The sequence below is a fragment of the Salmo trutta genome, chromosome 14, assembly GCF_901001165.1.
Source record: "Salmo trutta chromosome 14, fSalTru1.1, whole genome shotgun sequence".
Classification (NCBI taxonomy): Eukaryota; Metazoa; Chordata; class Actinopteri; order Salmoniformes; family Salmonidae; genus Salmo; species Salmo trutta.
Window position 1 is genome coordinate 58,290,147 of NC_042970.1, and position 24,949 is coordinate 58,315,095.

The following is a 24,949-nucleotide window of genomic DNA, read 5'->3' on the forward strand; positions in this document are numbered from 1 at the left end:
GACCAAGCAATCAAGGAAAAACCATAAGAAACAAAGCAAAATACAAAAAAATAACGATTATAAAAAACAACCACATTCCTCAGTGAAGAGGTCCCTCTACAATCAAGGAAAGACCATAGGATTCAAGCAGACAGAAATCCGTCCGGTATGACGTTACACTGATTATGTCGCTCTCACTACACTATTAGATATTAGGAATATGACATTTAGATTGCAAAAACGTTTATCGTACATGTCAGATTTCAATACTGGCCAATGTCATAACTCGGGAGGTAGTCTGCTCTCGAATGAGCCATTTGATTATATTTTTGTGATATTCCTACCTCGATAAATGTGTAATTTAACGGAGGGTCTAGCACATTTTTCCTATTTGTCTGCCTCTTTAGTCCGGGGTGCATTTCATGGTGCCGTTGTCAGAGATATTATAGAAAGGAATCCAGTGAATAAAGGAACGTGTAAACCCCACCCAGCAGACTGTCGACTAATCGCATTCACGTTGTCATGCTGCGTCACGCGGTTGCTAAACTAATCGTCACGCAATCCCTTCTCAAAGTCAGTATTTATGTCGAGGAATGTGCCTATTTTCCTCGAAAGTACGCAATGTCACAATTCCAAAGCTATACGATATTATTGTACTTATTTTTTTACAAAATTCGTGCTAATGTTGGGTTATTGCCTAGCGCCCAACAGACTCCCATTCAGTCTTTGCAAGAGAATGCGCCTTCTCCCATAATCACCCAGAATGCACCGCGCGGCCAATTGCCGTAGCGCGGGCAACGTTTACCATCTCCTCAAAAGCATATCAGCCGTTGCATATGTCAAACCCCACCATGAGGCACATTGATCCACAGGTAGAACATGGTGAGATTGTAGACTCCTAATTGATAGCTGTAAAATTGCCTAAAGAAGTTGCACTAACTAGCCACTTTACATGCTGATATTGTCTTTGGGATTCAGCAGAGATGGTACTATGTCCTGGTCTAAAACCAGACTGATGAACATTCTGGATATATTTCATAGATAAGAAAGATTGAGAACTAATTAAGGATTCTAATATTTTTGTTAGGCAAGAATGTTTTGAAATAGGGCGATAGTTATTTATCACTGTTTCTTCCGATCAGAGGTGGGCTTTAGCACAGTAGCATTACTATTCATTCGGTTGCACATTTTTGTGGCAACATTGACGTGCATGATCTCTAGCTTTTTCCCAATCAAGTACTTACATAGAATGTTGATAACAGACTCACTTACTTTATTCTGAAGATGGCAGTTAACCAGGAACAGAAGCCCTGCAGTGTAGACATGCACAATGACAATCAGACATTTGAAAAATATGCAGTTTAAAAAAAAAAACTTTTAGTTGAAAAAACAGTCGCCAGTCACATTTTCAACACATGGAGATTTCTTTTTTTTTTTTAAACTGAAATTCCACACAATCAAATAATTTGGCAGTGGTGATGCATTATAAAGTGTTTTCGCTTTTTGGCCCCAATTCAATCAATTGCAGATAAATTTAAAAAACAATGCTGGTTTATGCTGTATCAGAGGTGTTAAATCCAACATAGCAACATGCTATTCTCATGGTCATTGGATGTTGTGAAACCTAAACGCAAAACACAGTGTAAACATTTAGAATTAAACTACAGTGTTCCTTTCTCTGCAATTTATTTCATTGGGGCCCAAGTACTGTATGACCAGAGAGGGCAATAAACAGGGGACTGTCTGGGGTACAGCCAACTTGATCGGGACGGCTATAGCGGTGGCCCAATCATGATGTGAGTTTTAGTGAACAGACAGGGAGAGTGGAGGAAGAGCCTTAGCCTACCAGCTGGGATTAAAAGGCTAGGAGGTAGAAAGAGATAACGTGGACCTGAATTGACCTACTAGAGTGATTACAGTGCTACATATGACTCAGGGATATCGTATGGAATTCCATAGAATGTTCTTGAGGGATATTAGTGTGTGGATAACTGACTGGTTTAGCTTATATTTCTGTAAAAGTCACAAGTTGGAAAATGTGTATGAGTGTCTGTTCCACACACTGGGGCATTTCACTTTAAGGATATTAATTCAAACTATTACCATATATAATATTTGTGTTGCATTACTTGGAAGAGTCAAGAGAGATAAGGAGATAAGTCTCCCTTATGATAAAACATCTATGTACTGTATCGATAAGGGGTGGGGAGTCTCCATCAGGAGTCACTTAGTGGAACTCTGTGTCTGATGGACCTGACTCCACCCACATCCAAGGCTGGCGGCCAGCGGCTTTACAGTCCTCGGCTTATCTTGCATTATTTAACAGGGATGGGAGGAAAAGCCAATGGAGTCGTTTAAAGAGATGCACGTGTGACCAGTAGGAGACAACCTCAGTGATGGGGAGACATTCGGAGGGAGGGAGTAGGGAGGGATTTCTCACGTTATCCCGTTGATCGAAGTCGACAGAGCTGGAGACTGAAGTGAGACGTTCATAGCGGTCTGGCGTTTCAGAATGCAGAGCTGAGGCAACACTGGAAACAGAGGACAAGTGTCAGGCTTTGATGGAGGCACGGAGAACAAGGCAGAACCGGGTCCTGCAACTGTTGTTTAGTTTGTTAATTTGTGGTTTGAAACAGAATGGAATTGAGACAAGAGGAAAAGCTAATGGGGTCGATTCCATTTAAGTTCCATCAATTCAGAAAGTAAACAGAAAATTGTAATGTCAGTTTACTTCCTGAATTTAAAACATTTAAATATAATTTGACCCCAACCCACATTGTTTCACTACTGCATATTTATCATCAAAAATGTCAATTTATTAATGAAACCATAACAGTTACTCAACAATGTCCGTAGAACCATGCCATTCTGTGTATATTTTATAGTCAGTTTGATAAACTCTCCATCTCTCTGAGGGTCTAACATGACACATTCAAGATCCCATCATCCTCAGCAGAATTACTGGCCAATCAAGCATTGCTGAGTTGGTACGCACAGAGGCGTTCAATCAGAAAACAGTTAATTTTGTCATTGTCACATGACATAATCCTATATTTAACTTTTTACTGTAGATACTATTGCACTAACAAAAATCACACAACATTTCACTTGAACTCCCCACTCCAAGGCAAACATCAACAAGGCTGCTATGTGAATGACATAATAGATGTCCAGCTCCACGAGTTCAACATTAGTAGCTAGTAGCTACACAAACGTCAAACTCGTGGGCCTGGATAGATGTCTAGATAATGGTTTGTGTCATGACTGTAAAGTCGGATAGAATCAGCCAACAGTGTAATGACGGTTTATGACATCTGCCTTGTCAGGGAGGTATCAAGTAAAGGGTTACCCCTCACTCTATAGGACAAGAGACGTACACAGTGTGCAACTCAGACTAACAACTCTGGCTGAGGGTGCCCCAAGTATGCCAAGCATCCAGACAATAAGGTAGGCATCATTGAGGGCACCCTCAAGCCAAATAATGGTTGTGTGCTAGCAGTGTAATTTTCAGACAGAAAAAAGACTGAATGATCTATGTTGGCCACCATTGCATTGTGCTGCCTAACATGCCTGAGGAAATACACTATATATACACAAAAGTATGTGGACACCCCTTCATATTAGTGGATTTGGCCATTTCAGCCACACCCATTGCTGACAGGTGTATAAAATCGAGCACAATAGCCATGCAATCGCCAGACAAATATTGGCAGTAGAATGGGCTTACTGAAGAGCTCAGTGACTTTCAACGTGGCACCGTCATAGGATGACACCTTTCCAACAAGTTAATTCGTCAAATTTCTTCCCTGCTAGAGCTGCCCCGGTCAACTGTAAATACTGTGGAAATGTCTAGGAGCAACAATGGCTCAGCCGTGAAGTGGTAGGCCACACAAGCTCACAGAACGGGACAGCCGAGTGCTGAAGAGCGTAGCGCCAGAAATCGTCTGTCCTTGGTTGCAACACTCACCACCGAGTTCCAAAATGCCTCAACACAAGAACTGTTCGTCGGGAGCTTCATGAAATGGGTTTCCATGGTCGACCAGCCACACATAAGCCTAAGATCACCATGTGTAATGCCAAGCGTCGGATGGAGTGGTGTGAAGGTCGCCACCATTGGACTCCAGTGGAAACGCATTCTCACGAGTGATGAAGCACGCGTCACCATCTGGCAATCCGATGGACAAATCTGGGTTTGGCAGATGCCAGGAGAACGCTACCTGCCCCAATGCATAGTGTCAACTGTAAAGTTTGGTGAAGGAGGAGTAATGGTCCGCCCAACATCAGTGTCCAACCTCACTAAATGCTTGCGGCTGAATGGAAGCAAGTCCCCGCAGCAATGTTCCAACATCTAGTGGAAAGCCTTCCTAGAAGAGTGGAGGCTGTTATAGCAGCAAAGGGGGGGACCAACTCCATATTAATACCCATGATTTTGGAATGAGATGTTCGACGAGCAGGTGTTCACATACTTTGGTCATGTAGTGTACCATCTTTGATATGCATAATCTCATTTTGTGATTAGAGCTCCACTGAGCAATGGACATGCATTGTCTTTTGCTTTAAACGCCAAGGGCCGTATTCAATTCAACCTATTAACTGTCTTCTCATCATGGGCAATTCTCTATTTTTTTACGCTACAAGAAAGCCTGTTTTGGGTTATGTACTCAAACAACATGTTAAAACAAAACTGCAACTCAAGGCCAGGCACTACAGGCATATTTTTTGTATTTATTTATCTTTATTTAACTAGGCACGTCAGTTAAGAACAAATTCTTATTTTCAATGACGGCCTAGGAACAGTGGGTTAACTGCCTTGTTCAGGGGCAGAACGACAGATTTTTACCTTGTCAGCTCGGGGATTCGATCTCTGGTTACTAGTCCAATGCTCTAACCACTAGGCTACCTGCCGCCTCTAATGACTGACAATGACAGTTTCCAGAAAAATTGATTTACAGGATATGCAAATATTTGCATATTTAATTAAATATAGAGTACCACAGTATGAGTCATAATACCCATCAAACCTAGGAGGTCAAAAAGGGAAATGGTACCAATAATTTTTCCCATAGGGGATTTAGAAACACTTCAAATAAGGGCTGTGTTTCGTGTAGGCTTACCCTGGTGTGTAGTTTGGATAACCATGTAAATCTCTCTAGGACAAGGTGACTTTGATCAATATATTTGCCTGTATTTACCCCCCAAAAATGAAATGCTAATTAGCTGCTGATGTGGTTATCATAAAGAACTACAAATGCCATGATGATCTGGACGAGACTACCGAATCAAGGCAAAGGTAATCTCTGGATTAACCATCTAATGTTAGCTAAATGTAGTAATGAATAAATTGGCTACATTTCTTTAAAATTGACAGTTCTGTGAACTGTCTTGTGCTAGTTTTAAATTTACACAATACCTTTTAGCAAAGGTGTCAGCTAGAGATGACCTGCAGGACCTTGCAGGGATTTGTAGTTTTGCATTATGTCTATTTTGATGCTAATTAGCATTTTTTAATCCGAGAGTAAATAGAGCCGAATGTATTGATAAAATCACATTGATCGAGAGAGATTTACATGGTTATCCAAACGTCACGACAGGGTAAACCTATATGAAACACATCCCTTGTTTTAAGTGTTTAAAATCCCCCGTGGGGAAAAATGGTTAAAAAAATGTTTGGAACCATTTCCCTGTTTGACTGCTAGGTTTTAAGGGTATTATGACACCTCCAAAGTGGAGCTCTACAGCCTAGGTGATTGTGATTAAGGGGGGGAGGGGGGACACCATCACTGTGGTGCCTGGCCTCAACAACAGTATTACTCCATAATTTCTTGAAGGGTAGGATTTGTTTTTGACCTATTCCGTAAAGACAGTTAGTGATTTTGAATAGGGCCCAAAGTCTACAAATAGGTTGCGGTTTAGATGCAGCACTGGGTGTATATTGTAATCTCCCACTCTTACATCCTACAACAGAAGATCTACCACGGTCCAACAATAAACTTAGTCCAATGATGACAGGTACAGAGATGGGGGCATTTATCTGTCAGGACAGAAGACCACATTCCACTTTCTAGCTGGATTCCAATCTGAAAACACTCCCTTTCCTCTGCCTTTATTGACCCCTTCATGGCCCTGAATGGACAGAGGGGAAGGGGTCATTTTTTGACTGAGAACCCAGCCTGTTGAGAACTTGGCTTCTTATGGTCTAATAAAGGGTCAACTCGGGAGGTGCTATCATCACAGCTAATGTCACAAGGATTCACAAAGACACCACAGCAAGAGGGCCTAGGGAAGTTCACATCCACCCTGATGCACCTTTTACCTTGTATTATTTGCTCTCAGTGTATCATAGTTACCCTTTTCTCTTCTCCGACTATGTTATATTCAAATATGTAAAAAGGAAGCATGCATGTCAAAAGATTCATATGTTAGGTGACAGTCAAAGCATCAGAAGCCATGGCAGATACACTGGTGGAAGTCAACAGTATGGTTAATGACACACAAGGCACTTATGGTGGGTTAACAAAAGTCAGAGTCGACACCCAATAAATCCACAGCAAAAAGCAGTGACAGAGCCCTCACACCAAACCATCTTGCTTGTTAATAAGATATACACATACACCTTCTTTCTCACACACCAACCCACAGGACACCCCAATTGGAGTTGATTGCAGTCCATTATGGAATTGGATTGCAAGCACACACACACACACACACACACACACACACACACCTCTATCTGAAAGGGAAAAAGAGAGTGTTAGTCCACCAGTGAGCAGGACAACAAGTACAGTTAGGACAGTAAAGCAACCAGGGAAGAGAGAAGACATTGGAAAACCAGAAGATAATCAAAACGTGTTTAAAAACATACTATTCCCGCTCCTCCAATCCGCTGAAACGCTTCTTCGATCTTCACAGTGAAACAAAAAAAAAAAAGAGGAAAAATTAGCATAATCGGCATGAAAAGGAATACACATTTACTTAATTAAGGTTAGTCCTGGATAGAAATCCTGAAGTGTCAACAAATTAGATGTTACACAATGTATAGGAGCAGGACAGGTTTATGAGAGCCATAGGTGGGGTGAGGTTGAGGGGCGATCTATCACATCACATGGGCCCTGATCAGATGTCACCCCATAATCCCCTCACCACACACACGGACATACAACAACTCTGACACTGGTGACCCCTGCCTCATCACAGCTCTGAAAGAGCCCCTAAAAGCAAGAAAACAGCTGTGTGTGTGTGTCTGCTAGTGCTGAGCGATAAACAAAAATGTGGGCCCGGTTTACAATCATTGACCAACGTTTTTATCTGAACTCAACACGCTGTTTCTCTAGAGAGAAATCAAATCCAGTACAAACTGTGGGAAGTTCAACATAGTTTAGTGCAGAAAATGTGGTAATTAAGTACATTGACCACAATCCACTGTGCAGACAGTTGCCCGTTCTTGCCTGGGCATACACGGAGACAAAGGGTGCGTTTTTCTCCATCTAGGCGCAGGAGCAGTTAGTATAGCATTAGGTGCTTGCCTCTCTTTCCCGCCCAAAATGTGTTTGCTTGTAGAGCAGCTTTGCTGTGCAAGCCAGACTGTGGAAAGTTACAACAGCGCTGTGCAGTAAGTGACCATATGGCCAACGCAGGCAGTGGCTCCACTTCTGTCAGTGGCGTCATTTTTGGGAAAGCTGGGAAACTTTTTGGGGCTATGAACCGGCAGAAAAATGCACATTGGTTGATGCAATTCAGGGGAACAAGACCACACACAGACCGCATGAGAGGAAGTGAAGTTGTGAATGAATTAAGTGATAGACAGTAATATTGGCAGTCACTACCTTCATGGGGCTTTTATTAGCTAATTGTTTTATTCTGTGTAGATACAGAAGAGAAAACAAAAATCTTACCGATATTGAAAACCGTGACTATTTTTCAAAAACTGAACCGTAACCAAACCAACCTCAAAAAGCATTAAATCACTAAGCACTAGTGTGTGTGTGTGTGTGTGTGTGTGTGTGTGTGTGTGTGTATATATGGAGTGACAAGGGAGAGGGAAAGAGAGCGGGACAGACAAGAAAACAGGAAGTATGTGGCGCAAAAGAGATTGTTCAGTCAGCTATGGGACTATAGAAGGAAATGGTTTGCCCCTCTCTCTCTCTCTCTCTCTCTCTCTCTGTGTCCTTTAAATGAATGGGAGGACAGAACTATTTCAAAGGACACGAAGCACTTAGAAAGCTCGTACATCATATCCATGAGCAGACCCAGGTCACTTTAAAATAACCAAATAAGTCTTCAACTATTATTGTACTTAAAAGGGGCCATCCAGGATTGGTACACAGTAAATCAAGGAGAGTTGAAATCTCAGTGTTAAAATTGTTAGGGTTAAATTGACTCCACTTTAGTTATTTTAACCCTCAGCGTGATATGCTCTCTGGAGTTAGTTGGGACGTAGTACTTTTAACACAATTAAGAGTAACCAGAGACAGGGAGTTAAATCTATGGAGTATCCACAGATGTGGGAGGGGCCTCTCAAATTTCTGCTCTGACAGGCTTTCTGAATGCAAGTCGTGATATCTTCTCTTGAGTTGGATTCCAACAGGGATTGGATATTACTTTGCTAGTTACCATAACGTGAAACATTAAGATATGCAAATAAGGCATCACCCTTACACTTCAGAAGTAGTAAACTGATAGAGAAAATGTAAACTGATGGAGTTGACTGTTAATTCAAAACACAGATAAGTGTAAAATTGCAAGAGTAGACTAAAATGACACTAAAAAGAGTAATCAACTGAGTTGGATATTTACTCTATTAGTGTAAAAAAAAATATTATGAAAAACAGCCTGGCATCAAAGACAAGACGTAACATAGTAAACGTAAAGCTGAGACACTCAAAATAGTATGATATGTTACATTTGGTATGATTACAAAGACAGGTTACTTAACCCTTTACACACGTGGGAATTGACCTACTTGGATAGGACTTAATTAAAATGTTTCTTACGGAAGAAATATGAAAAGCATATGTATAAGCAATTGAAAGGGAACAGTTTGGATATTATGGAAAAATTATTAGGTCAAAATTGAGGACACAGCAGTTCACCTGTTGTTAGTGTTGATTGTATGTCAAGTTTACATTTACTGTACTTTTCACTGTATTTGTTGAAACGAAATCTGAAAATACTCTGGATACATTCAGTAACACAATAATATTTTTGGAAAATGTGGGGTAGGTGCAACATTACAAAAAAATTACAAGTGTTTGACTGAGAGGAGTAACTGGTGTCTCCAAGTGGCCACAAACCCCTCCAAAGTGTGCATAGTTCCTAAGTAATTTCGATGCAGTTTTATGACTCAAAGAAGAGTCTTCAACTATAAGGTGTTTTTTTGTTTGTTCTCCTAGCTGTGCCCTTGAGGAACTAAAGCAGGGACACTAGTAGTTGTTTGGTTTGGAACATTCCTTTTGCGACGGTGGAGACTTCAAACTGGGACTCCCAATTTCGAGATTAGACTGCTCTAAGGAGTGACCTCAAACTACAATTTGTAGTTCGTAGAAACAAATAACGCTTATGTTAGCATTTTCAGACAAAAAAATGTTATTTTACTCAGCAAAGAGTGGGTATGAATTGACACATTACAATATTAAAACAGCTTTGGAATAAAACGTTCAATATATTTTCTTAAGCATCCTCTATACTGTGTGCTTATTGTTTAACCATTATGTTCTAGGGCCATTTTGAGACCTTATGGAGCATCAGGTACTGCTGGAATGTTTACAATGGTTACTCAAAACATTTATGAATTATTTATAAAGTATAAATAGCCCACACTTTAGATGTGGCCACGCAAAAAGACCTTAAGGATCTTATGAATACTTTAAAAGTTGTTTATAAATGCATGAATAACTAGGTTACTAACATTTACAAATGTGGGAGTAATGATTAATAAACAATTAACGAATACATTATAAATGCTTTATTATGTGGAGTTATTATAAAAGTGCTACCGAATATTTTCCCAAACTAATTTGTCGTGGCAGTTTTGAAAAACTTGCATAAGCCTGTGTCTGGTTGGGCAAGGCCAACTCTCTCAATCTTGTGCAAAAGTGACCATGCAGCAAGTATGGAGTATATTTGGTAATATTCTCCCAGTAGGACATAAGCCCAAAAGGACAACTGACAGAAAGTTTGCCTACATCGTCATTACAGAGTGCAAGTACACACTGGATTACCTGGACAAGTCTTCTAAGTATACACTTGTTTTATGAAACAAATTGGTTGATGAAATTCATGAATTCATGATCACAGATGTATAATATGATGGTCAACTTTTAATGTCAGATAGCTAACCCTATAAAAATAAGATGGAGGCAGATAACTAACCCTTTCATTTCGTCTTTTGACCATGTCCAAAGTATGTATGTGCATGTGTCTCTGCATGGGGAAATGCCTGAAGGAGAAATAATTAGGTCGATATGAGCAGAGCGACCATGACAAGGCACAGTTTTCAGTGAATGACTGATTCAGTACTCAAGGAGTTCAAAACTTGTTATTTCTCTTCTTAATGCACTGCATCAGATCATGTACATTCAAGGTGATCGATTTGATACAACAGTAAAATACAGTAAGTACGCTAACTACTTAGAAATTATTTCCATATTTATTACCAACATACCCAAACCATAGATGAATCATAATTGATTAATAAGTATCCTAATGGGTTACGATAATAAACTGGTGAAAATATTCCCTTAAGAAGATTTTGTTGCTCTGCTGTGTGAGCAAATCCTGCAGCACAGACAGTCGTTGTTCATATACAGCTCCAGAAATGAGTATTATGTAAGTGACAGTGAGTCATTCAGTCTCCCTGAATGACTTGCAAACCAATAATCCTGAAGGAAGAGATAGGAAGGAATGGTGATGGGGTTATTTAAGGCACACAGTCATAACAGGCAAGTAATTCTCACAATTCAACAGACAAGGGCTAATGACCAGTAGGACTACATCAGGGCAGTATACGTGTGCGCGCGCGCGCGCGCGTGTGCGTGCGATGTAACACTTCAGAGTCATTTGTTAGGCCTACCTGTCAGCGTCTGTCACCAATGCCAAGCGTCCATAATCCCAGGCCACTTTCCGCAGTACTGAGAAGACAAAGAGAAGCACCTGAAAGCACAGAGGAAAGTAATGTTACATGATTTTCCTCTTCATTGGTGTTTTTTGGGTGAGCCCCAAGAACATCTGTATCATTCAAATGTTCAAATGTATTTTATAGCAATGTCACTGCTGTTCTAAAAAAACAAATTGTAGGACCAGTAAGCACTTACTGGGCTCTGAAATGATTGACACCCTAGATAAAGATGAACAATAATGACGGGGGAAAAAATGAACAAATATGAAGCTATATTGTACGCTCCAAAAAATTGGAAAGATAGAGGGAAAAAAATAAAAAATAAGTAGGGGTCAAAATTGACACCAAAAGATTCTTATTAATAAAGTAGTCAAAAGATTAGTTTTTTGTCCCATATTCCTAGTATGCAAAGACTACATCAAGCTTGACACTACAAAACTTATTGGATGCCTTAGCAGTTCATTTTGCTGCATTTCAGGTTATTTTGTGCCCAATAGAAATTAAATGGTAAATGATCTATTGTGGTCATTTTGGAGACATTGTAAATAAGAATTGAATAATGTGTTTCTAAACACTTCTACATGAATGTGAGTGAGAAATGTAGAGGGTCAAAGATCCTACCCCCCAAGACATGCTAACCTCCCCTGGTTTAGGTAATGGTGAGAGGTTAGCATGTCTTGGGCGGTATGATCTTTGACCCTCTAACTTTCTCACTCACATTCATGTAGTGTTTCGAAACACATTCTATTAACAATAAAAGTGACTCAAATGACAATACATTTACCATTCATTTCTACTGAGCACAAAATCTGAAACACACCCAAAACAAAACTTGACAACTTTACTAATGATCAAATCGAAATTGTATTTGTCACATGCCCCGAATACAACAGGTGTTGACCTTGCTGTGAAATGCTTACTTACAAGCCCTTAACCAACAATGCAGATCAAGAAAGAGTTAAGAAAATATTTACTAAATAAACTAAAGTAAAAATAGTCAAATAAAAATAATGAGGCTATATACAGGGGGTACCGAGTCAATGTGCGGGGTTACAGGTTAGTCAAGTTATTTTGTACATGTAGGTATGGATAAAGTGACTATGCATAGATGATAAACAGCGAGTAGCAGCAGTGTAAATAGTCTGGGTGGCCAATTGATTAATTGTTCAGCAGTCTTATAGCTTGGGGGTAGAAGCTGTTAAGGAGCCTTTTGGACTTCGACTTATAAGAATCTTTAGGGATGTCAATAATTTTGACCCCTACCTTTGAGAATTTTTCTCTGAGAAATTATATTAGTATAAAATAGAATTTACCCTTTTTTTTTGCATACAATATAGCTCAGTATTTGAATTATGTATTTTATACAGTCATTATTGCTCATCTTTATCAAGGGTGTCAATAATTTCAGACCCCACTTCATATTATAGGAGGGAAATGTAGTACGATTAGAGGATGACAATAGAAAGGGGCAACAATGGTGCTTAATTGTAAAGGGTAATTAAAAAATGTCAAAGTATAAAAAAGGCCAACACTCACGTCACTCAGTTTTCAGATTCCAAAAATGATTGCGTTTTGTGTATATATATATATATATATATATATATATATATATATATATATATATGCAAAGACGTGAGTAATAATATTAAATAAATTGACTAAACAAGCCTTTTCATCTGTTCATTGTGTTATGATATCATGGTCATGTTGTTAGTATATTTTATTTAACCTTTATTTAACCAGGAATAGACAGAAACCTGTTTTGGGAGGGGGACCTGCTATATGCTGCTTTATGAGCGTCAAAGTTGACATTGTCCTGAGAAACAAAATCCTTGAGAGACAGGGATCTTTGAGGGCACACATTCCGAAATGTCTTTGGAACACTAATTCGGTCACCAGACCCTGTCATTTTGGGCGAAAACGCATTCTGGACACATATATAGTTATTGATAATGCTTACCAAGGCACAGCCATAACCCATCATTTTGTGACCTTGGCTGCCCAGTAACATTTTACAATACATTTGAGCATTTGAGAAGATGAGCATGTGGCCATGTGAATGTAGCATACATTAAAAGACAACAGGAGATGAGGTGACCCCCAACGACAATACAGCATCATTTGAATAACGCCACTGCTAGACAGTCAGCCACTATGTAGGTCAATCCATTGTTCCTATGGTCACAAAGCACTATGGATGTTACCATCAATTAGTCATGAACAGGAGCATCCTGTTCCATACCAGTACTACAACCAAACCTTTAGGACTGGTAAAAAAATAATAATTGGTACCATTGAACTCACTGACTGACTTGTCCAATTTTAAATCCATAGTTGGTGGGTGTAAAGGAATTTAATAAGACTCAATAAGATTTGTCAAACCATAACCTTCCTCCCCTGTAAATCGGGGACTGATTCAGACCTAAAATGACAAGGACACAAGGTTGAATGGACTCAGACCAATCAATGACAAATCAATTAACATCCAGCGAGAAAAGAAAACCAACACTAATGACGGACTTACTGGTCCGGATTTTAATAGCCTAGCCCTATTCACCTTATGAAGGCCCGCCCAATTGACCTGAACCACTTCGAACGAATTTGTCTTTCAACTTCCTGCGCATTAACACACAAGCAAACCAAGGGAGAAGTCATTAAATATGAATTACATGTGTCAAAACTATTACATAACATGTACAGAGTTTGAAAGATATGGTAATTATCTGGTGACAAAAAAAAATGAACCTGTGTTTTCGTGTAGTATAAGCACTCAGAAGCCGACGTTAGCATTCCTAAAAACTTAACATAGTCTAATAAGCTAGCGAAACTACCCTGCTATCTAATAGTCATAATCCATACAGGATTCATCCCTTTTCAATCAAATATCAAATAATTGAAAGGGCATTGTTGTTGGAGAATGACAAAATACAAAATGTTTTTATGTAGATAACATTACGATATTTGCTATCTGTTGTGGCACAAAGTTAACTAGCTAACCCACCATGTTAAGTCTAATATTGCCGTCTCCAAAACAGAAAGGTGCCTCAAGCAGTGTTAACTGCCAGTCAATTCAAAAATGTATAAATAAATATAATGACAAAGCAAAAACTGGCTTCTAGAAATGTTTGCTAATTTATTTTAAAAAAGAACAAAACTGAAATATTACATTTACATAACTATTCAGATGCTTTACTCAGTACTTTGTTGAAAACACATTTGGCAGCGATTACAGCTTTGAGTCTTCTTGGGTATGACACTACAAGCTTGGCACACCTGTATTTAAAAGGAGTTTCTCCCATTCTTCTCTGAAGATCCTCTCAAGCTCTGTCAGGTTGGATGGGGAGCGCTGCTGGACAGCTATTTGCAGGTCTCTCCAGAGATGTTAGATCGGGTTCAAGTCCGGGCCACTCAAGGACATTCAGAGACTTGTCCCAAAGCCACTACTGCATTGCCTTGACTGAGTGCTTATGGTCGTTGTCCTGTTGGAAGGTGAACCTTTGCCCCAGTCTGAGGTCCTGGAGCAGGTTTTCATCAAGGATCTCTGTACCTTGCCTCGATCCTGACTAGTCTCCCAGTCCCTGCCGCTGAAAAACATCCACACAGCATGATGCTGCCACAACCATGCTTCACTGTAGGGATGGTGCCCGGTTTCCTCCAGTTGTGATGCTTGGCATTCAGTCCAAAGAGTTCAATCTTGGTTACATTAGACCAGAGAATCTTGTTTCTCATGGTCTGAGAGTCTTTAGGTGCCTTTTGGCAAACTCCAAGCGGGCTATCGTGCATTTTACTGAGGAGTGGCTTCTGTCTGGCCACTCCACCATAAAGGCTTGATTGGTAGAGTGCTGCAGAGATGGTTGTCCTTCTGGAAGTTTCTCCCATCTCCACAGAGGAACTTTAGAGCTATGTCAGAGTGACCATTGGATTCTTGGTCACCTCCCTGAACAAGGCCCTTCTCCCACGATTGCTCAGTTTGACCGGGCAGCCAGCTCTAGGAAGAGTCTTAGTGGTTCAAAACTTACTCCATTTAAGAATGATGGAGGCCAATGTGTTCTTGGGGACCTTCAATGCAACAGACATTTTTTGGTACCCTTCCCCAGATCTGTACCTCGACACAATCCTGTCTCGGGGCTCTAAAGACAATTCCTTCAACCTCATGGCTTGGTTTTTGCTCTGACATGCACTATCAATTGTGGGATGTTATATAGACCGGTGTGTGTCTTTCCAAATCATGTCCAATCAATTTAAATTTACCACAGGTGGACGCCAAGTTGTAGTAACATCAAGGATGATCAATGGAAACAGGATGCACCTGAGCTCAATTTGGAGTCTCATAGCAAAGGGTCTGAATACTTTTTATTTATTTCACCTTTATTTAACCAGGTAGGCAAGTTGAGAACAAGTTCTCATTTACAATTGCGACCTGGCCAAGATAAAGCAAAGCAGTTCGACAACATACAAAAACACAGAGTTACACATAGAGTAAAACAACATACAATCAATGATACAGTAGAAAAAAATAAGACTATATACAATGTGAGCAAATGAGGTGAGATAAGGGAGGTAAAGGCAAAAAAGGCCATGGTGGCAAAGTAAATAAAGTTTAGCAAGTAAAACACTGGAATGGTAGATTTGTAATTTGAAGAAAGTTCAAAGTTAAAATATAAATAATATGGTGCAAAGGAGCAAAATAATAAATAAAATAAATACAGTAGGGGAAGAGGTAGTAGTTTGGGCTAAATTATAGATGGGCTATGTACAGGTGCAGTGATCTGGGAGCTGCTCTGATAGCTGGTGCTTCAAGCTAGTGAGGGAGATAAGTGTTTCCAGTTTCAGAGATTTTTGTAGTTCGTTCCAGTCATTGGCAGCAGAGAACTGGAAGGAGAGACGACCAAAGGAGGAGTTGGCTTTAGGGGTGACCAGAGAGATATACCTGCTGGCGCGCGTGCTACAGGTGGGTGCTGCTATGGTGACCAGTGAGCGGAGATAAGGGGGGACTTTACCTAGCAGGGTCTTGTAGATGACCTGGAGCCAATGTGTTTGGCGACGATTATGAAGCGAAGGCCAGCCAACGAGAGCGTACAGGTCGCAGTGGTGGGTAGTATATGGGGCTTTGGTGACAAAACGGATGGCACTGTGATAGACTGCATCCAGCTTGTTGAGTAGGGTATTGGAGGCTATTTTGTAAATGACATCGCCGAAGTCGAGGATTGGTAGGATGGTCAGTTTTACAAGGGTATGTTTGGCAGCATGAGTGAAGGATGCTTTGTTGCGAAATAGGAAGTCAATTCTAGATTTAACTTTGGATTGGAGATGTTTGATGTGAGTCTGGAAGGAGAGTTTACAGTCTAACCAGACACCTAGGTATTTGTAGTTGTCCACAAATTCTAAGTCAGAACCGTCCAGAGAAGTGATGCTGGACAGGCGGGCAGGTGCAGGCAGCGATCGGTTGAAGAGCTGCCTTAGTTTTACTTGTATTTAGGAGCAGTTGGAGACCACGGAAGGAGAGTTGTATGGCATTGAAGCTCGTCTGGAGGGTTGTTAACACAGTGTCCAAAGAAGGGCCAGAAGTATACAGAATGGTGTCGTCTGCGTAGAGGTGGATCAGAGAGTCACCAGCAGCAAGACCGACATCATTGATGTATACAGAGAAAAGAGTTGGCCCAAGAATTGAACCCTGAGGTACCCCCATAGAGACTGCCAGAGGTCCGGACAGCAGGCCCTCCGATTTGACACACTGAACTCTATCAGAGAAGTAGTTGGTGAACCAGGCGACGCAATCGTTTGAGAAACCAAGGCTACTGAGTCTGCCGATGAGGATGTGGTGATTAACAGAGTCAAAAGCTTTGGCCAGGTCAATGAATACGGCAGCACAGTATTGTTTCTTATCGATGGCGGTTACGATGTCGTTTAGGACCTTGAGCGTGGCTGAGGTGCACCCATGACCAGCTCTGAAACCAGATTGCATAGCGGAGAGGGTGCGGTGGGATTGGAAATGGTCGGTAATCTGTTTCTTGACTTGGCTTTCGAAGACCTTAGAAAGGCAGGGTTGGATGGATATAGGTCTGTAGCAATTTGGGTCAAGAGTGTCACCTCCTTTAAAGAGGGGGATGACAGCAGCTGCTTTCCAATTTATGGGAATCTCAGATGACACGAAAGAGAGGTTGAACAGGCTAGTAATAGGGGTTGCAATAATTTCGGCAGATAATTTTAGAAAGAAAGGGTAAAAAAACGTAAAAAATATTGTTTTTTTATTTTTATAAATTTGCAAAACATTCTGTTTCGCTTTGTCATTATGGGGTATTGTATATAGATTGCTGAGGAACATTTTTCATTTAATCCATTTTAGAATAAGGCTGTAATGTAACAAAATGTTGAAAAAGTCAAGGGGTCTGAATACTTTCCAAAGGCACTGTACACACACATAGATTATGTATACCTATGTGATCATTGCAGGTTAGCATAAAGTCACTAGGACCCCTTTTCTCAAATCCAGACCTTCAGGTCAGAAGTATTGCTGTACACAGACCTGGGATCCCAGGTACGTAGAATCAGTGACATAAGTCAATAAATTAACTACAGGGGAGCAAGAAAAACCTGCAGCACTGGAATGGGGCTAGGAATCTATTTGAAATTCAGGCAAGACAGATCTCTAGGCAGACTCACCAGGAAGCACATGAAGTCCAGCGCAAGGACTGTTGGGACCCCTCCAAAGGGTAGGCCCTGAAGCACGGTGCTGCGGATACGGGCTGAGTAACAGTAGTCTTTGGACTCATTGTTGGCAGAGCAGTTCTCCTGACCTGCAATGCAGGCCCGGACACCACCCGGCCATATCCCCATGGTCACGATCAGGTGAAGACCCACAGGATCAGCACTCTGAGCAAGCTCACAGCCACATCTTCCTGGAAACCTATCATGGAAGAAAGGAGGAAAAAGAGGGTGAAACCACCGATTACAGATATCCATATAAACCACTTACGGCAACAAAAAAGACCTAAACATCGTCACTTAGGGAGAGGAATTGTGCACTTTATATAGAAATCTGAAAACTCAGATCTTTGTAAATTACAGTTTCTAAAACTAGAACTTGTTGTGAACGCAATTAAATAAATAGAGCAAGTGTTATGCCGCTAAGGACCATTTCACAAAGCAGAATAAGTGTTTTGGGACACCTACCAGTAACAGAATGACACAGACTCAGATTTTTCACTTTACAAGTATGCCAAAACAAAAACCATTGATTGCAAAGTTAAACAAACCATACAACTCTATGCACAAGGACTACTTTTAACAATTTCCCCAGAAAATTTAACAAAACATTTACTCGAAGAACAGTGCATATGTAAAGTTTGGTAACAGAATGACAGTAAAATATTTTTTGGTGTGACCACATTTTCCCAAAAATCTTAAATATATATACTCCAAATCAAAGAGCGACTTAATCGAAAAAGCAAATTCTCCTTTTGAAAATGGGTAATGTGGCATTGACATGATGTTCTAGTGTCAAAATGTACTACAAAGTGTAAATAGGATCATTTTAATCATGAAGTCCGTCTCGTCTAAAATGTTTTGAGAGTTCATCACGACTTACATGAGGGTTGGGTTTGGATTACAATTATGTCAACTAGAGGTCGACCGATTAATCGGAAAGGCCAATTAATTAGGGCCGATTTCAAGTTTTCATAACAATCGGTAATCGGCATTTTTGGACACAGATTGTGGCCGATTACATTGTAATCCACGAGGAGACTGCGTGGCAGGCTGACTACCTGCTACGCGAGTGCAGCAAGGAGCCAAGGTAAGTTGCTAGCTAGCATTAAACTTATCTTATAAAAAAAATCATTCTTAACATAATCACTAGATAAACTAGTAATATCATCAACCATGTGTAGTTATCTAGCTTGTCCTGTGTTGCATATAAATTGACAGGCACCACATCGATTATCATCGAATCACAGCCTACTTCACCAAATGGGTGATGATTTAACAAGCGCATTCGCGAAAAAAAGCACTATCATTGCACCAATGTGTACCTAACCATAAACATCAATGCCTTTCTTAAAATCAATACACAAGTATATTTTTTTAAACCTGCATATTTAGTTAATATTGCCTGCTAACATTAACTTCTTTGAACTAGGGAAATTGTGTCACTTCTCTTGCGTTCTGTGCAAGCAGAGTCAGGGTATATGCAGCAGTTTGGGCCGCCTGGCTTGTTGCGAACTGTGTGAAGACCATTTCTTCCTAACAAAGACCATCATTAATTTGCCAGAATTGTACATATTTATGACATAACATTAAAGGTTGTGCAATGTAACAGCAATATTTAGACTTAGGTTCCGTATTTCACTGAAAGAATAAACATTTTGTTTTCGAAATGATAGTTTCCGGATTTGACCATATTAATGACCTAATGCTCGTATTTCTGTGTGTTATTATAAGTCTATGATTTGATATTTGATAGAGCAGTCTGACTGAGTGGTGATAGGTAGCAGCAGGCTCGTAAGCATTCATTCAAACAGCACTTTCCTGAATTTGCCAGCAGCTCTTCGCTGTGCTTCAAGCATTGTGCTGTTTATGACTTCAAGCCTATCAACTACCGAGATTAGGCTGGCAATACTATAGTGCCTATAAGAACATCCAACAGTCAAAGGTATATGAAATACAAGTGGTATAGAGAGATATAGTCATAATTCCTATAATAACTACAACCTAAAACTTCTTACCTGGGAATATTGAAGACTCATGTTAAAAAGGAACCACCAGCTGTTCTCATGTTCTGAGCAAGGAACTTAAACGTTAGCTGTGTTTTTTTTACATGGCACATATTGCACTTTTACTTTCTTCTCCAACGCTTTGTTTTTGCATTATTTATTTGAGATTAAATAAATTTATGTATTATATTAAGTTAAAATAAGTCTTCATTCAGTATTGTTGTAATCGTCATTATTACACACACACATATATATATATATATATATATATTTGTGACCATAGGAACAATGGATTGACCTACATAGTGGCTGACTGTCTAGCAGTGGCGTTATTCAAATGATGCTGTATTGTCGTTGGGGGTCACCTCATCTCCTGTTGTCTTTTAATGTATGCTACATTCACATGGCCACATGCTCATCTCCTCAAATGCTCAAATGTATTGTAAAATGTTACTGGGCAGCCAAGGTCACAAAATGATGGGTTATGGCTGTGCCTTGGTAAGCATTATCAATAACTATATATGTGTCCAGAATGCGTTTTCGCCCAAAATGACAGGGTCTGGTGACCGAATTAGTGTTCCAAAGACATTTCGGAATGTGTGCCCTCAAAGATCCCTGTCTCTCAAGGATTTTGTTTCTCAGGACAATGTCAACTTTGACGCTCATAAAGCAGCATATAGCAGGTCCCCCTCCCAAAACAGGTTTCTGTCTATTCCTGGTTAAATAAAGGTTAAACAAAATATACTAACAACATGGACATGATATCATAACACAATGAACAGATGAAAAGGCTTGTTTAGTCCATTTATTTAATATTATTACTCACGTTTTTGCATATATATATATATATATATATATATATATATATATATATATATATATATATATATAAATAAATAAATAAATAAATAAATAAATAAATAAATAAATAAATAATGGCCAATTAATTGGTATCGGCTTTTTTTTGGTCCTCCAATAAATCGGTATCGGCGTTGAAAAATCATAATCGGTCGACCTCTAATCTCAACATACATGCCCCCTCTTTGCCAATTAACACGTGGTGGCAACGCCAAGGGAGAATTGCCACTACTCTTGCTCAACTAAAAATGTAATCTGTCTAATCACAATTGAAGTCACTCAAAAAAAGTTGAGTTGAATGCTCCGAGAGGAATATTTCCCTTGCATTGAACACAAAACAAGCCGACTAGGTAAATGGATAAACTATTCTACTGTGGGGTAGTCTGGTTTTTCTATTAATTACTTGTTTTGTTTGCAGAGGGAAAGTAAATGGAAACGGTCTTAACGTCTTCAAAGTGTTCCTCTGCAGATATATATTTTCATGTTGCATATTTTTGGGACATTGCTGCAATGATTTTGCCATGGCGCAGCACCACATAAAAGACTGCAGTGGAAACACTGGTGTGGTACAGAGATGAGGTAGTCATAAAGAAATCTTGTTAAACACTTACTGCACACAGAGTGAATCCATGCAACTTATTATGTGACTTGTTAAGCAAATTTTACACCTGAACTTATTTAGGCTTGCCATAACAAAAGGGTTGAATACTTAGTGACTCAAGACATTTCAGCTTTAAAATTACATTTGTAAAAATGTCTAAAAACATAATTCCACTTTGACATTATAGGGTAGTGTGTGTTGTCCAGGTTCACAAAAAGGAATACATTTTAAATTCAGGCTATAACAACAAAACGTGGAAAAAGTCAAGGGGTGTGAGTACTTTCTGAAGGCACTGTAATTGGTAGGTCTACTTTTACTTGTTACTTCTGTGAACTTTCATTATCCTTCCTCCTCATGAGGGAGAGAAATTTGAAAAAAAGTTGAGTTTTTGGTAATGGAATTACAAGGCACAGGCCAATGTAGTTAAACTTGCAGAAGGCAAATAATTTCTCCAAAACGAAGGGTTGATATTAGTTCGGGGTCGTTACGTCAACATTAGTGTTTTAATGTATTTCTAAATCCTTTTAAGAATTTCTGGTAGATGTTTTCCAAGACCCTTTTCCATATTTTGATCACAAATATTTTTATAGCACAGTTATGGAGGGGCTTCTTCTATCAAGTGTCTGTCGATGTAACGGAGCACTGGAATTACATCCAAAGCTTTTCATCTTTTTTTTTTATGTGGTGGTGTGTCGATTGGATGAAGAACAAAACTGGAAAAAGTCAAGGGGTCGGAATATTTTCCGAATGCACTGTATATTATGGACATTTTCTGAAATTACAATGCTAAAAATCTAAAATAAATCCTGTGTAGCACCTTTAAGTCTACTCACATTGTATTCGGCGCATAGTTGAACAAGCTATCTGTAGTGGGGTCTAAAATAGCTCAATAGTGTTGATGTTTTTAAATAGTTGAAATCATTGGTGCCTGCTATGCGATGCTTCCCTGAAGAACGTCACCACATTACTTCAGCCATATTATTAGTCTTGTTTACACCTTGCGCTAACACGAGTTTCGTTATCTAATCAATATGATCCAATCACTATCTACACATTGTATTGAAATGTGTCTCTTTGTGACCACATCAACTGGTGTCTCCCTGTATGCAAATAATTTGAGATTTTCTAAAAAATATTTATTTTAAGATAATTACTAATGCCATTAGTGAATAGTGCTACCGGTCAATGATTTTAGAGACCAGTAGAATGATGATTTAAATGGTTTGATCTAGATCGGTTTACACTTGATTGATATCCAGACACCGTGTGCCTGACTACCTCCGGAAGTTGTCAAGAAGATCAGATCACAATCATATCACGATGTGTCTTTTAATCGTCTAAATCGGTCTAAAGATGTCACAATCAGAATGTGGGCAAGATCTGGACAAAGGGTGCATGTTAGTTATAAACAGGGCTATTGATTCATACATTGTCTGAGTAGTAATACAGTGTAACCTGTGAGTTCCATGCACTTGTACAGTCATGCCCTAGATTGACTGGGCGATAAAACGAATACAGGTTGGATCAGTATGAACTGTGCAATCGGTCTTGATGTTGTTGAGGGCTAAGATTAAAAGGGTTTGGCCTAGTCGCATTCCCCGAAAGCTGGCATGTCTGCAGTGAGTCTTGCAGCTGCCACTCCCCAGGGCTAGCATTGACCATCGCCTCAGCCTTACTACTCGGTGACAGCCTTCCCTTTATGGATACGGTGAGGTGTTCCCAACCTATTTTCACACCTAAATCGTCCCACTTTCTCTTATCAAAAGAGAATGGAATGCTTTTTTCCTCTTTGCTTGTGTGTCCGATCAGAGTAGAGAAGCAAGGAGAAAGAGAGAAAATGAGCCGAGATAGTGATGAGTGTGGAGTTCTGGCAGCTGAATTTTAGCTGATCAACAGAAATTCTATGCAAAGATCTTACCGACAACATTGAACTTCCCAACGATTAAATAAGGATGTGGACTCAATAGGGAAAATCTCACAGAAAAATATGTTGTACCTCCTACGCAGCCTTGATAATGATCATTTTGATTAGTATGTGGTGATTGAAGAACACGACTCAGAAACACTTAATACCTTAGCCTACTACCTCCTTATCTCATCAAAAAAAAAGTTGCAGGGATGTGAAGTAATGTTACATAAATATTTTCAACTTCAAAAGTACCAAAAGTAACCTCCACAGGTTCAGTTGTGGGTGTTGCCATTCATTATTATGGCATAACATTGTCGCGACATTAGTAAAAAAAACTAGTAACTTGACTGGTTTGAGCCTCTTCGCAATGACTAAGGCGTCTGACCGACAGTTGCAAAGACCCATGACTGAGTTCCAGTCAGGCTATTCCCGAATTAGCTGCATTGGTGTCAGAAGTTGAATGCTTCTGACACAAATTCTTTACAAAGTACGGGGAAATTTAAGTAGAAAGTAACTTGTGCAACTAAGTACAAAGTAGGAACCTCGTCATGAGGTTTGAGCCTCTTGGGGTAATGACTAAGGTGTTGACTGAGTCACTGAGACATGGGATCAATTCTAGATCAGGCTACCCCCCCCAAATTCACTACTACATGTTACCATTGAAGCCTAGCAGAGGAAAGAGGGGCTTTGGTATTTTTAAATCCAGGTGCACTGCAGTCTACAGCACAACTGAGGCCAGGTGCACCGCTTTGTTTCATACAGTGCTCTTTTACTACTCTTTGTATAGGACAAGGTATCCTTTTTTTGTCCGACATGGCTTTATAGCGGTGTCTGAACATAGTGTTATGCAGCCATCTAACCATCCTGATGAAAAGCCCATGTCTTATGAGTACAAACGTGATTACTTTCCATTGCCGTAAGACCTCAAGAGAGGATAGTCAGAAAAGTACACATAAATGACTTAATTAAATAAAAATCAACCCTTAAGTTGCCAAAAATATTCCAGAAGAGTTGGGGTACTGTAAGGTACTCAGTTTATTAATATAAATGTGTGTGTAGCGAACAAAGGCATACACATTATTATTGGAAAAGGACAATTCTCCAACAAGATCAATTCCATGTCAGTATAACAGTTACACCCAGAGTGGAAAAGGTTTGGGGCCATCTCATGAGCTGCAATTAAGTGCACATAAAATACAATCTAAAATGATCCATCTGATTGAATTTCCTTGGTCTGCTGGGAGGAATTATGCTACAACCACGAGTTTGTAATAAAGTCAGACAGTGTGAGTGTGTGAGTGAGTGTGTGAGTTACAGTTGGGGTATATAATGTGTGCGGTGTCTTTAAGGAAAGATAATGAGCTCCCTCTCGCTCTTAAGAATGAAGAGCTAGAGAGGAGGGGGTGGGGCTTAAGCTGAATTTAAACACAAATTAGTCGGGACAACAAAAGCTTCAATTTATGACAACTCGGCACTTGCCCCACATGGGCCGACATGCAATTTGTAAAAAAAAAAGTAAAAATAAACCCAACAACGCTGGGGCAATTGTGAGTGAACTCTCAATCGCGGCCGGATGTGATTTAGCCTGGATTCGAACCAGGGACTGTAGTGTCGCCTCTTGCACTGAGATGCAGTGCCTTAGACCGCTGCGCCACTTGGGAGCCCTCAACATATCTTCTTTCAGACCCAAGTTTGTTCTCTTTTTTCTGTATTTGATGTGAACTATTGTAATTCAGGGCTCATCTGTAAAAGAGACTGGTCTCAGTCAACATTCAGGG

General features: G+C 39.8%; 1 protein-coding gene across 4 annotated transcripts in view; it reads right to left on the reverse strand.

Annotated features, from left to right (window-relative positions):
• The window catches only part of LOC115208446 (CSC1-like protein 2), a 101,682-nt gene that overhangs the window by 57,934 nt on the left and 18,799 nt on the right, over positions 1 to 24,949 (reverse strand). For 3 of the 4 annotated variants that reach the window (XR_003881176.1, XM_029776512.1, XM_029776510.1), the window contains exons 2-6: positions 17,756 to 17,999; positions 11,048 to 11,127; positions 6,842 to 6,880; positions 2,420 to 2,510; positions 1,252 to 1,289 (exon numbers count right to left, since the gene is read on the reverse strand). Coding sequence is in view for 3 of the 4 variants with exons in the window: in XM_029776512.1 (XP_029632372.1) it covers positions 1,252 to 1,289; positions 2,420 to 2,510; positions 6,842 to 6,880; positions 11,048 to 11,127; positions 17,756 to 17,929 (422 nt within the window). In the remaining variant the exon portion in view is untranslated. The remainder of the gene's footprint in view (positions 1 to 1,251; positions 1,290 to 2,419; positions 2,511 to 6,841; positions 6,881 to 11,047; positions 11,128 to 17,755; positions 18,000 to 24,949) is intronic. The other variant, XM_029776513.1, reaches the window with a different exon arrangement.